Here is a 13830-nt window from a genome sequence, read left to right as displayed (position 1 = left end):
GTATCCTCCAACGATCAATCGGTTATTGACGATTTGTCAGTACGTTATGCCGATGGAGGCAAAGGCAACAGAAAGGCACCGTCACTTACGGTTCGCGAGCATAATTTACGGGTTGTCTTAGTACCGTATCATAAATGCAACTGGTGTGATCCATGTTATAGATAAACTCGTGGTGGCCAATCGGAGCTTGACCATATGTACCGAAAGAATAAAAGTGTCCTGTGGATAATTAGAAACATCCGGTATTGATTGCAAGATAAGAGTGAAGAAAATTACGTTGCCGTATAGTGCTTATTAATGAATGGTTGACGTGCAATACAATGACGATTCTATGCAGATTGGCTAAACTGTTTAAGGGTCGACGGACCGTTATCTACAACGTACAGTAAGTTTACGTACCTAACAATTGCAGTATTATACCAAATGATATGAGCCCAATCAGAAAAACGGGCTCCTCGGCTTCGACCGAAAGATTCCTTGGACGTTCTATATGGAATTAGATTAACCATAAGTAGGAACCTATGATATGAGATACAGAGTTTACTAGGAGAGTCCTAAAGTCTTAAATGAATACCTTAGCAGTGAAGTATGGATTCTTTGCCATTAATAGCTGGCGTCCTACGCACTCCATAATTAAAAAAACCGACTGAATGGGCATATAGCACTCTTTACCTAGCAGGGGAGAATCAAATAGGGTTAATGTGTTTGTTGGACATTCGAAACTTTTTTTATTTTGTTGTCAGTAGACTTGCGAGTTAACCCTTGTCAAACTAAAGCCATTTAATCATCTGAAAAAAAGCTACTCTTTTTATTATTTTTTTTAGAACTAAACGCTCTTACTCTCAAATTTTTTTTTCTCTCTCTGCTTTCCAAAGCTTTAAAGTATTTGAATAAGAATTGTCATTCAGTCATTGAGAAGAACAGTCATTGAGGAGAAAACATTGATTGTTGATCTTTTTCAATAGTATAACCCTTTAGTAACGTACAATGGGAGGCTCTACTGAAACGTTTAACTATGAAATAGTATTAGGAAGTATTTGAGGCTGTTGTATATAATGAAGATGTTATGGAAGCGCTTCATCTCGCAATTTAAACGTAAGATGCAACCTTGCCGGGAAATACGTTCTATATAATGCTCGTCCAGCACGGATCCGTAAAATCCAGAACTATATAAGAGTCACAATTGAGCGAAAATGCGCCATGACACTAAAAGAAGTACTTGTGACGTTTGTAAACCAATAATCCCTCGTTATCAATAGCTCGTACTATGGTGACTAGGACGGTAACCATTCAGGCACCTGCACTAGAAGATGGTAATAAATGAACTGCGATTTTCATTGAAGCTTTGGTCACCTAAGCTATGTAGACATTTTTAAAGCACCCTGTATATAAATATATCGAACTGGTTTGGCCTTGCCGTTGGCCGGCAGAAAATAGTGCTTCACGGACACTCGCTTTATGCCTATATAGCTGCTGTCGTATATTCATGGATCAATATTATAATATTTTGTACGGATTACCTTTAACTTAAAAATTGACAGTATCCCATTGAACCAATAATTTTACATTTACTAAGCAAACGTTCAACGAAGATTCGACGGATTTTTCGAGAACGATGTAATTCGGTTTGTTTCTGATTTTAAAAAAATTTTTTTTTAATGTTTTTTTTTGTTTGAACATCTCTATAGATTATACATATCGTCTGCATAAGGATTCAGACATCTGAATTAGATCAGTGTTTTTTTTGGTTGCCTTCGTTTGGTGTCAACACCCGCAGAGAACCTTTGCGCTAAACGCTAGAGCAGAACTTAATCGCTTTGGGCTGCTCCAATAGATTCCTATGCACATAGAAAAAAATTACCGAAAGCGAACTGTGTAATCCTCATTTATGTGGAGATGCATCCTAGACGGGACAAGTTTGTTGCCCGCCTGATAATCTATCCGAGTCGGAAAGTCAAACGAAATGCATAGAGTATAATCTTATATTGGGAGTGTTTATTATCAATGTTAGCATTCTGTTGTTATTTTCATACGGGTATCAACAGATCATCGATGGTTCAATATCCGAAATTATTAAGCACTCATCTGAGGCGCATTCTAGGGCGACGATGTCCGATTAGTCAGAACGGCCTCTGACGTTCAACGGGCTAATTGTGAGGTGTACCCGAAACGTTGGAGAGTGAATCTCTCCACGTTTGATTAGTTCGCTTACCTCACACGCAATCGCCATTTTGTCCTGTGAACGCACCTGGCTACACTGTGACAGTCCGTGAAACCGTGCGGATCTGACACTGTCCCAGCGCTAATTAACAGTTATCTTCCGATTCTAACTATTCAGATTATTAAATCTAGCGTTCAATTAAATTTGGAAACAGTCTAACAGGTATAGTGTACCTGTACTACTAACATGTAGCTTATATTCTACAGTGGTTAACTAATTTTCTCGTGCGTCCGCCTTCACGAAGGCCGTGCTCTCCGAATTCATCAGATCTGCTTGTATTAACGCATTTCGTGTTGCGACTACGGGAAGGCCGCTCTGGTTCATCCCCCTAAATGTCATCGCATGATCTACAAGCCGCGTTTTCGGCCGCAGCACTTTCCAATTCATGTTACTCGTAGCTCCGCCATTCGTGCTCAGTCCCCTCTCAGTGCCCGCGGTGGTAAACGTAACAATTAGAGTTGGCCGTTGAACGTGCACCTCGACCTCAATCGATGTAAGCGTTCTATATTCGTTGTTATATCGACACTAAAACAAGCTATTGACTCCAGTGGAGTTGTAACGGATCTGATCGATCAGTCATCACGTTGGATCTTCCACAGAAGACAAGCAACAAATATCCACTGTTTGAAAATGTCCCCTACACGGATAGTTAGATGATCTGCCACTTGAACCTCTGGTGAACAGCTTATCTACGGGTGCGGTAACAGCATGTTTAAGTGAGTAACGAAATCTTATTTTGTCACTGAAGGACATTTCGCTTTATTTGATCGATTACCAGTAACTAGGCTTCATTTTCGACTGAATCTGTGCACCTTTCTGTAGACCGCACAGAGATTATTTATCCGGTACAATTATGTATAGCCTGATGTTATTTGTATGTTGCCCATTAGATTAGGAAATGCGTTTTCTTTTACCTTTTATAGGTTTGTTCTATAGGTAAAATCCAAAATGTTTCTTTTTTTCTATAAAAGGCTTCTTATCACTATATGCCTGTGGAACTTCTCTGTTTTCTTCTCGTTACACAACTTCAAGCACTTGGTCTGGATTATAATTAGCAGAACTGATTGCTACCATCTGATCAGAGAGGATCTGAAATTATCTGGCGGCTGTTTCTGCTATCCAATGGACTCCTTTACCTTGTAGAACATATCAAATATCCTGAATTTGAAACTTCCAGGTGTGATATAATAATCGAGTCCAATAAAACGGCCTCACAGTCTGGTTTGTCAATCGACAAACCCCTCATTATACAAGCTTCTAGCCTTAGCGGAATCTAACGCTTCTCGCCAATTAATAGCTATACCTGGAGCGTTGTAAGTTCAAATGAAAGTCCCGTGCAAACAGGTTATAAGGTACTAGAATATCGCAGCAGTAAGATGTACATAAAAAGCGCTAGCCACCCAAATGTCAAGGTGTAGGTACAATCTATTACATTACCCTTACTGGTATCCTTTGAATTACCGTGCGTAACGCGTTCGTGTTGGTCCTTTAAAAATGCCAGCTATCTCGATACAATTATCTATTTACCTTACTAAGTAGGTCCACTCTATACGCGAATGTATATAATGAACCGAGGCAATAAGTAACTGACAAAAAAACATATAGCAAATCATCGCACTAATAGATGAGACATGCGTTTGTCTGTGTAGGCCCTCTAAAAAGGGTTCCTCCGATTAAGGCCCGTGTTTAAGGAAATGAAACTATAAATCCACTGCTCCGTCAGATAAATTTGCGTCTAACGTAATAACAACATGATAGTAGCGCTCGTAAATATCAAGTCATGCATTAACTCTTAGAGACTAGTTAGAGAAAAGTCTTTTTTTTTTAATTTATTTTTTTTTTATTTTTTTTTTTTAATATTTGGCTTCCTATAGAGACTCGTGTGTAACCTAGATTTTTGGTCAATAGAATGCGTCTTGCATGAGGCCTCTTTGACAGCAATTCAGAATTTCGAAGGATTTTACAGCTGAAATTGAAAGCCGCATTATAAGGCAATGCCTTCGGCGTCTGTATTCCTAAAAGCGGAAGCTAGTTTTAGTTATTGTGACGCATTGAAGAGAGTAATTAATAGCATATATGATATCAATGATTGAAAAAGGAGTACTAAAATTAGATTAATACAAGCAAATTTTTTAGCACGTTATATGTGAAATGCCAGTTTTGGTAGGCAAAGCCCATAAATTTCAGACTCTGTTCTCGCGTAACGCGGATCTTCAACACCTCGACTCTCCGTCGTTAAGACGCTTGTACCACATACCGTGTTTTCGTTTAAAGCCTTCTTGCTCTATGTCTTCACCAATTTTCAATAGGTTAGGAATAGAAAATTGACTGTTGAGCATTTATTTTCCAGACTAAAAGATGTTTGAACTGGAGTAACTTCAATCGTTAATAGGTTTTTAGAGAAGTGAAATATTTACCAGCCAAATTCTACAGTTTAAAAAACGAGTTATTTGATTTCGTCCGAATTTTAGTTCGCTGAATTCGTCTGCAACAACCTAATAGTAAAATAAGAATAGATATTTAGTTCATACAACACATAGTCCAGTGAGCTACTTATACGGGTTAAACACCTGGAGTGCAACGAAAAATGTTTTTCCTTTTTTTTTTTTCTTCACTCATTCAGTTAAAAAAATACCAATAGTTCAAGCCACTACGGAAGATCGTGTAAGATACTAGCTGTAACAAAATATGTTTATCTATAAGGGTAGATATTCCGTTGAATTCAATTGTGTTCCAACCAGCTTTTATGTACAGTTCATTAGAAATGTCCGTGATAATACGCGTATATTACTAATTTCGAATCTTTCGATGTAAGTAGAAAAATAATATGAATTCATTCAGGAATAATATGAAGCCGTGGAATAGGAAAGCGCGACAAATCGATACGCCGACATTATAGCACACGGCAATGATTTAAGAACGTTCGCTGCAATAATACCACAGCTAGAACCACAATACCGATCATGTATAAATATAAAACAAATGTAAGTTTTCATAGCGAAACATTTATACAAATGCTGCAAAATTATCGTCTTTGCAAAATGTATGCTAACCTATACAATTTGATACAGACAGTAGAAATGTTCGCAGGTGAGTTTCACACTCGACGGTAGAAAAAAAGCTCAGTTTCTGCGAAAAGGTTCTCAATGAATTATCTAATTTCGAATTAGAAAAAAAAAAAATAGAAACGTAGTCCATTTTGTTGGTGTGACTACGCATGCCCGACGTAACCGTGTATGATATACGAAACGCAAAAATTTTCTAGAAAATAAAAACATGATAACGCTGAACACCAACGACTGCTGCACTACATCTGTGGTAAACCTAAAAAAAATATACCTAACAGGGTTTACAAATTTGTAAATTGGATAGCAGCGACATGTATCAAATGGGCCGAACACCAATGTATTTGGACCCCACTTGACACGGGTTCTAGAAAACGAAAATAAAAATGAATGGATGAAAAGTTACACTAACTTATCATTCTCGCCTTTTCAGAGAAAAGAGTTTGTCCGGCGCAGAAAGGGCTACCAAGGCACCAAACGATCCGTGAGTTCAGATTTGCAGTACCGTTCGGAAAATTATTCATATGAAAACACGTTTAATAATCGGTGGTCTAGAGGAAAAAAATCAGCTTGAAAATAATTTGCGTGGAAGCGGCTGGAGGTTAGGGATTTGAGCTGAGACTCGAGCAGCGTATTTTTAATTATTTATAGTGAAACTTTTAGTATCCCGTAAATTTTCACTCAAATCTAGAATATCTGTCGTCGCAGGTATGGCTTCGTTACCTTTACGGTATTCCTTCTTGGAATCGGATCTCTTCTGCCGTGGAATTTCTTCATTACCGCAACGGATGTAAGCTTTTCTTGATAGCTTTTTTAAAATCACTATTTTATTAAGATTTAGTACCTAAATGCTGTCGTTTCGGAGTGCTTCTACAGGCAATAGCAATAGTCTTATTAGCCTGTGCCTAATTTATGTATGTACATGCTTTAAAAGGCCAGTGTCCAAGTGATGCCGTTCTTCATACAAAAAAAGTAACAACGCTGAAAGCGTATATTCAGAAGTAGCATAGCTAAATCATTATTTAGGCTCTCTGCCTGATCTGTTCTAGTTCCGTAAATGGGTTAATTTACAAAGAGATTATTAATTAAGGAAAAACATTGGCAGTAAACAACCCGAGAGAACTTGCCAAGCTTTGCCTGAATAAACATGCACACACATACATCGGCGTGTAACAAAAATCTTTCAGTTACCTTCGTGTCCGTTTAAGTACGTGACGGCCGCTGTACGTTTTTTGTCTAATGACTTCTTAATAAAATATAATAACTTCCCGTATAATTGAAACCATTTTCCTGACAAAAGTGTTAGACAGCGAAGTCATCCGAACTTACCTTACCTGTTCAGCGGCGTCCGACCGTCTGATTGCTGTAAAGTCGCTGTTACTGTTTTACTCTTTTGTTTTTTTTTTCTATTTACTATTTTTCTCTATTTTGTATCTGTATTCTGTTTTTGGTTGCAAACCTATAGCACGTTTTAAATTCCTATGTTACCTAGTCATGCTTGAGTTTTCGTGTAGGCATTGAAATTAAGTAGAGCGTTAATTAAGCTGTTACCGCACTGCCTTTGAATAAACGAATGTCTGGTGCTTGATAGATACCCGAAATCTGGATTGTTGTTATATACATGGAAGTGTTGTGTTTAATTTGGTAGACACATTGAGATAAACGAGTAAATCGCATAGAACTACGTTAACAAGTAACTGGAAGCCCAAAACACTCATACTCGTAAGCTTCTTAGCTGATGACTAACTCTGTTCGTACAACTTTGGCTTTAGCTCCGTACGAGCAAACGTATGACGAAGCCGATCTAATCATACGAATAGAAACTACTCAAGTGGTCTCTAAGAACGCCGGTCAATAACCGGCTATCGCATTACTTCGCCCAACATGGCCGAATTATTTTGGATCATGACGAAGGTGTGTGCATCGAACTGTTAAATTGAGGTCATAATGAAGTATTCTGGTTTAATTGTTATCAATGAGCGTAAGTTACGTTAAAGGTCACACACGCACCCATGGCCCAAGCGAGGCGTTCAGGCAACAACGCTTATCTAATAGTTCATATGATAGAATACATTCAATCAGCGTAAGCCCATATCAACATTACTTAATCTTGGCAATAAGGCTCAGTCAAGACGCGTGCCTCAACTTCTTTGAACTGGCGCATTATCTAAATATGCGCTACTGATTAGGCCACAACCCGCCGTTAGATAGATCTCTACTTGTTCTTACTACTGTTTTGGTCACCCTGAGAACCGACAGTTGCTAGCAAAAGGGAACATCTGATAGTAAACATTTACGACTAAACAGTAATAATAATTCTATTTGTCGACTAAACAGGTTTTTTTCGCCGCCCCTGTTGAAACTTTCCTAAGCACTTTGTGGCATCGTTGCGTGATGGTGTATCTAGGCTAAGTTCCAGTCTCCGTCGTTATGACAGATGGACACGCACCAGAAGGTGCCAGTTATGTGAGGCGTCGGGTAGCTCGACCCACATAGAATGTTTCATTGTAGTCGAATATAATGGATGTACTAGGTGCAGCGATGTAATTTCATTCTTCTCTATCGAATGAATCGTATCTATGGCATTTACTTGAGACAGGATTTCTAGGTACCAAATCAGAATGAAGTTAGTGCGCTATGTCCTATTTGCAAACGGAGCCTGTGATTACAAAGTTACTTTTCTATTTAACGTTTACAGTACTGGAACTACAAGTTTCGTAATCCTGACCTTCCTAAAAATTCGACAGAAACCACGGCACTACAGAAATCATTTAACTCGTATTTGGCTATTGCGTCCAAATTACCCTTCATCCTCTTTCTCGTTGTCAATACGATGATTGTTGAAAAGGTAACGATTGCACATTTTTTTGCCGCCTAACCCCCTTTCGATCGGTATAGAAATAGAGGAAAAACCATAAGCCAAGGCTGGATATGGACATGTACAGGACCACATGAGCTAAGCAAATGAATAGGATCGACTCAATAAGGCTTCTTCTTATTTCTTGCCAGATCCGCTGTGCGCTTCGTATCGGTTATTCTCTCGCAGGGTGCGTCATACTGTTTATCGTAACGGCTACGCTCGTCAAAGTCAACACAGATCACTGTACGAGGATCCATTTCAGCATTATGCGGCAAATCATTGTAGAAATACATGTGTTGTATAATCGCCCATTCGAAATAGTTACCTGCTCTGAACTTCGAAGTTGGAGTGTTAAACGTCCAGCAGTTTAGTGGCGCCATCATAAACAATATGTCACTAGAAACTAATAAAGTATTATTGAAATAAAATTTTCTTTCTAAATTAATGTATTTATATCGATCTTTCTAAATAGTTCTTCTTCAACTAACACCGGCGATTCATTAATCAATGTACGATTGTGATTGCTTCCTTTTCGCAGACCAAAAGGAGTTCCTTGCGGCTACGTTGATTACTGTTGTTCTAATCAATGGTAAATGTTTTCTTAATTACGAACTCGTATGCTAAAGCCTCTAGCAGGTAGTAGTTTGCCTCAAACCGCTATCATGTACATTCATGGCCAATATTTACCAAAAGCTTTCAGTACTGCGGCACGCTAAGGGGTCTACGATTTTTCTCCATGGGCATGGTTTTAGCAAATGATCATTTTCGCACCCGTAATTAAATGGAAACACGCAATGTTGCTTTATTTCAGTTGCTGGTGGATTCCTGCAGGGTGGCGGCACCGGGATGGCCGGGACTTTTCCGGCGAAGTACGTTTCTATGAATTGAAACACCGTTTTAGCTTTTGTTAATTATGTTCGTCAGCAGTACTGCGACCGGCAGACGTACTACTAGTACGACTACTGTGCACTTCGTGTTTGCTTTATGCTACTGAACGTTGAGCGTAAATATACATATATATATATATATATCTAGGGAAATAATAGGTCTTCCAGACTTTGTGCAGATTCATGTTCAGTATCGAAGTAATTCAACGATCGATGTTTTTGGCAAGGCAATGCGCTTTGAAAACCTCTCCGACAGCCCTGAGGCGCATGAGGGTTTAAACATTGTTGACGCGGAAACGTTCCATTATAGACTGAAACCAAGCTATAAGCAAATGCGAATCGTTTCGCCTCAGCTTTTCTTTTGAACGAAAAATAGAGTTCTCACAGTGAAGTGCTTACGGGTCGCTACTCAATGAAATCAGGTATATGACGGTGAACGTATTGGGTCAGGCTGTGGGTGGCGTATTCGCAACACTGTGTCAACTGGCTTGTCTACTTCACGACACGAGTCCGACGGACGCTGCTTTTCTGTACTTCAGCATTGCTACGGTTGTCCTTGTATTTACTCTAATGTGCTTTCTGCTACTCGTTAATATGGTAAGAAGCTAGTAACACACCGTGCCCATGGTATGTCATAGCACATAAAGTAAATGTATGGAGTCGCTTCGGCCGGTAAACTTCAAATCAATTTTGTAATAGCAGAACTATACCTTTTTCGAAAATGATACATTGAATATTTCATTCAAGACAAGTGAGTCACAAGTCAGTTGTTTCAGCGAATTGTCGCTGAATTCATGATGACTTTAATATAAATAGTAATTGTAAAAGTTGTATTCATAGCACATATGAAAATACGGCGGTGTCCGCTATTCATCCTTTTGTATCTAGAAATTCTACGACTATTACATAAACGGTGACAGTGTTGCATCACCCAGCTCGAGCGAGCCAAAGGTCCAGAGCAAGCCCAGCACTCCTCTCTGGACGATCTTCAAATCGGTAAGTTACTGGTCGAAACCATCGAGTTCATTAACCAGAAAGCGGAGAAAATGAGGAAAATTAACCAGAAAATGAGTAGAAACGTGGTGTTCGCACGTACCTGCAGTATCCATAATTCGATTTTTATATCAGCTTGAATTAGCCGAGCTAGTATACTATATCGACGCGGAACTCCAGGCCTCTTCTCATAGTCGTCATCATTACGATGAATGTAACGATAGATGTCTTCAAACTACTACCGATCCCACATCTGCGATCGCTGGCAGCATAATGCCTGCTATCGCTGCTGAATGGGATTGACTTTTGTGATGGCCGCTGTGACCGTTGTTACCGTGTGAGGTCGGCAGACGTCCCAGCACGAAATGATGCTGCCAGCCGAAAGTGTTTTTCTGCTCGAAAATAGTGTCATCCTTACACCGGATTCGCAATGATCTGCCGGTTCGATTAATGACCCGTTTTTATGATCTGAACAGGGTTGGAAATTTCACGTTTCGACAATATCGATATTCTGGGTCACCTTGGCAGTGTTTCCAGCAGTGACTGCCTTAATACGATCGTCAAATGCGGATTCGGGATCAGCGCTAACCACTACACTCTTCGTTCCACTCGCCTGTTTCGTCACGTTCAATTTTACCGATCTGTTTGGCAGGCTGCTCGCCAGGTTTTTACCGATTGTAAGTACATACGACAGCTTTTTGCCTAAAAACTTGTTTACTTCTCCTTATTTAGTTCATAAACGTTCCACATATCGCTCTATGTTGATCGTTCAACTATGATCAACAAACAGAACTGGTCGGTGTTTTCCCTGTGGAAACCTACATCAATTTTCTATCTATTTTAGCCATTCAGTCAATACAGCTGAAGTGAAACCTTGACCGTTATGCTTTTACTGGTTATTTTTGCAGTCATCAACAAACGCGAATTGGTTGCTTATGATGGCAGTTGGCAGGGTTGTTTTTGTCCCATTGCTAATCGTTTGCAATGTTGCTCCGACCAGCCGTGTCCTGACAAACGTCATATTTCAACATGACTGGCAGTATATCATTATAATGGTTCTGTTCGGCCTGTCAAATGGCTACATTACAACGCTCGCTCTTACCTATGCTTCAAAGTGAGAATGCTTTTCCCCGTCTTATAATCGTATGTTCGACTAAGCTATGCCATTTTGCACGATCTTTCCTATTTTCTGTTTTTCAGTTAAGTTAAAGTTTAGTACACGTATGATATGCAGCGAGCTAGTACTAGGTAGGAAGCGTACGATTAATCCGTTTTGTACCTGTGAGAAAATTCTTACATATCTGCTTGCTGTTAATAGGTGTTGTGCCGAAGAGTATCAGGAAGTTGCTGGTTCACTGGCTGCCCTATTCCTCGGCCTTGGACTTGCACTTGGGTCGGTCACATCGTACCTCACCATCCAGTTACTTTAGCATATCAACTAACGTTATATAGGATTAGTTATGGTAATCCTCTGATAGGTAAACCAAAGCTGTAGGCTGTTTTCGTGCGTGTCCTGGTAGAATGTGATTGTACCTGGTCGTCGAAAAATAGACATGACATTACAGTTCAACCGGAGATTGCAGCAGAACTATGGCAGGAGCCTTCTTTTATATTCTGATTCATCACGGTTGACATGGCCACAAATCAACTAAATCCGAACAACTCGAGAAGGGTCTATTGTCATATACGTTGACAAAGTCGTATAGATCAGTCATGCAATGAAAATATAGAAAAAAAAAAAAAAAAAAAAAAAATGAAGCGATATTCACTGGTGGTTAGGTAGAAGATGAACCTCTGTATTAGCCGTGAGGTAATAGATACTGAAGGCTTCAAGTAGCACAACTCGACGTTGACACGCGCATTGTACAGATGGGAAAATCGTGCCTACCTTGCGCCAAGTGTCACGTCGGACTTCGTTATATGTTATTGAACGTATGGTATTGACTGCAAAGGCATATATTAGCTTCAGTCATTGAAATGCGTAAAAATTTAAAAGGCGTCTAGGTACCACTACAGGTACTACGAGCGCCATATACTTCTGAAATATCTACATTTGCTGTACATATAAGTGACTGTAAATAAATGAATGTGTGGATCTATCATATATACAGGATCTATAATGTTTATTAAAATATTGTTATCGTTTCAAGACAATAACACCGTCGTGCTCAACAGTTTTACTAGATCAAATAGGCTGTAACTATAAGCACAAACAATTAAGCATGTCCGGTTGAACTTCAAGCGTCGCGTCGAGTGACCCAGATCTGGGTCTCGTCTTCTTTTTAGACACTAGTCGGAAAAGTGTTGTTGTCATTTGTGATAAAAATACTCAAAAATGTTGGATGTAGTTGCCTTCGGAAGATTAGAGTGATATCAATATGCATAAATCGGTGATTCATTTCCAGCTGCATTTCTTTTGAATCTCGACATATTTTCATCTCTTAAAAACGTTTAACATAAATCTACAAACCACCTTCTGGTACGAATCGCTTATCTGCTTTTTTTTTTTTACTAATTTAGTGCAGTCAATATAGTCTATTTATTGTTTTTATATAACGTAGATTATGGGAATAGCATTTACTACTGGCCTTCACCACGATTACGTTGGGCGGTCCATTCAAAGGCTCAGTTTATATCGTCTGTCATTAACGTTTACGAACTTCCTCGGGTGTCTCCATAGGCCCGAGGCGCACAACTGGATATCAACTTCATTCGATTATTTCGAGATTTCGAGAACTTTATAACTTGTGACTCCTTATACTTTACGAATACGATTATTTCGTATAATCCTTTGCGAGTATGTACGATATGCTAGAAAGATGCATAACTTTCTCATGTTCAAAATATCGTTTCCTACACAATAGTACCGAAATACGCGAACCTTTTTACGTTGTGAGCTTCAAAATGATATTCTGATACGTTTTCCTCGGTCGGTGACACTGATGACAAAAAAGTTACCTCTGCGATTGTCGATGCCCTTAAACGCTAGTGGACAGTTACGTTAATTCAAAGAAACTGTGCATTTCAACCTTCGGGCAAGTAAGTTGACGTACGTTAAGACACACCTTATATATACTATCCTGTTTGTCTTACATCGTCCATTTCCTTCAGCGCGGTATATCTTAATTACGCATCAGAACAACAATAATAAGTAACCTACAATAAATTAATGTACAGCTTCACGCCGATAGTTGACTCGAACAGCGATCTTTTTTCAAATGTCCGTTTCGCATTGTAAACGATGCTGGGTTCTGCAGAAAAGTAGACGATGTGGTCATAGAAATCATTCCGTATCAGGGTCTTGGCCAGGTATTGGGCCTTTATAGTTGGGCTGATGCAGTCCGCATTTACATGAAGCAGTGCCACTCTCGCATCTGTTTAGGGGCATTAGTTATAGTTTCAATCCAGTGTTGCAGAGCTCTTCCTCGAGCGAACATGAATGAGCCCAGTATGATTCGACCCAACTGAGTGTCTGTTGACAACGAAAACACAGAAGAAAAAATGGGGAAAACATGAAAGATTTGACACGCAGTAGTCTTAGGAAAGCGGAAACGGCATAATCATACGAAAATAGAATAACTAACTTTTAAGCTAATTTATAAATAGAAGAAAAATCAAAATAAATCTGGATAGCCTACAAGTCTATTCTCGGAGATACGAACGAGAGCGTATATTTTGTGCCGGCTTGGCAACAGTTCTAAAATGATGTAGCTAAGTATTTATGCATTTATTAAATACAAAACGGTCGATTTGGGTAGAATTGGGTAACGGAAAAAAAAAGTATGAATCGCAAAAATTTTATTG

At 39.2% G+C, this 13830-nt stretch overlaps 2 protein-coding genes across 5 annotated transcripts in view; one reads left to right on the top strand and one right to left on the bottom strand.

Moving 5' to 3' along the window:
- The first annotated feature begins 244 nt into the window (after positions 1-244).
- On the top strand, positions 245-12134 carry LOC111268610 (equilibrative nucleoside transporter 1). Of its 4 annotated transcripts, XM_022847693.2 has the most exons (13): positions 283-385; positions 2466-2937; positions 5720-5770; positions 5995-6076; positions 7985-8134; positions 8296-8389; positions 8685-8735; positions 8958-9015; positions 9456-9630; positions 9922-10029; positions 10503-10703; positions 10935-11140; positions 11345-12134. In XM_022847693.2, exons 2-13 carry the CDS (start codon positions 2930-2932, stop codon positions 11454-11456), a joined length of 1296 nt encoding a protein of 431 aa, XP_022703428.1. In that variant the 5' UTR covers positions 283-385; positions 2466-2929; the 3' UTR covers positions 11457-12134. The 4 variants fall into 4 exon arrangements, with proteins under 4 accessions (XP_022703427.1, XP_022703428.1, XP_086827878.1 ...); XM_022847692.2 differs by lacking the exon at positions 2466-2937 and having other exon boundaries at positions 245-385; XM_022847694.2 differs by lacking the exons at positions 283-385; positions 2466-2937; positions 5720-5770 and adding an exon at positions 7059-7200.
- Positions 12126-13830, bottom strand: part of LOC111268623 (uncharacterized) — an 18846-nt gene continuing 17141 nt past the window's right edge. Inside the window, exon 4 of the mRNA XM_086971753.1 lies at positions 12126-13498. Coding sequence (XP_086827879.1) covers positions 13374-13498 — 125 coding nt within the window. The 3' untranslated portion in view covers positions 12126-13373. The remainder of the gene's footprint in view (positions 13499-13830) is intronic.

The sequence above is a fragment of the Varroa jacobsoni genome, unplaced genomic scaffold, assembly GCF_002532875.2.
Source record: "Varroa jacobsoni isolate VJ856 unplaced genomic scaffold, vjacob_1.0 scaffold_1303, whole genome shotgun sequence".
Classification (NCBI taxonomy): Eukaryota; Metazoa; Arthropoda; class Arachnida; order Mesostigmata; family Varroidae; genus Varroa; species Varroa jacobsoni.
The sequence above is the reverse complement of the archived record's forward strand: the minus strand, read 5'-3'. Positions and strand labels throughout refer to the sequence as shown.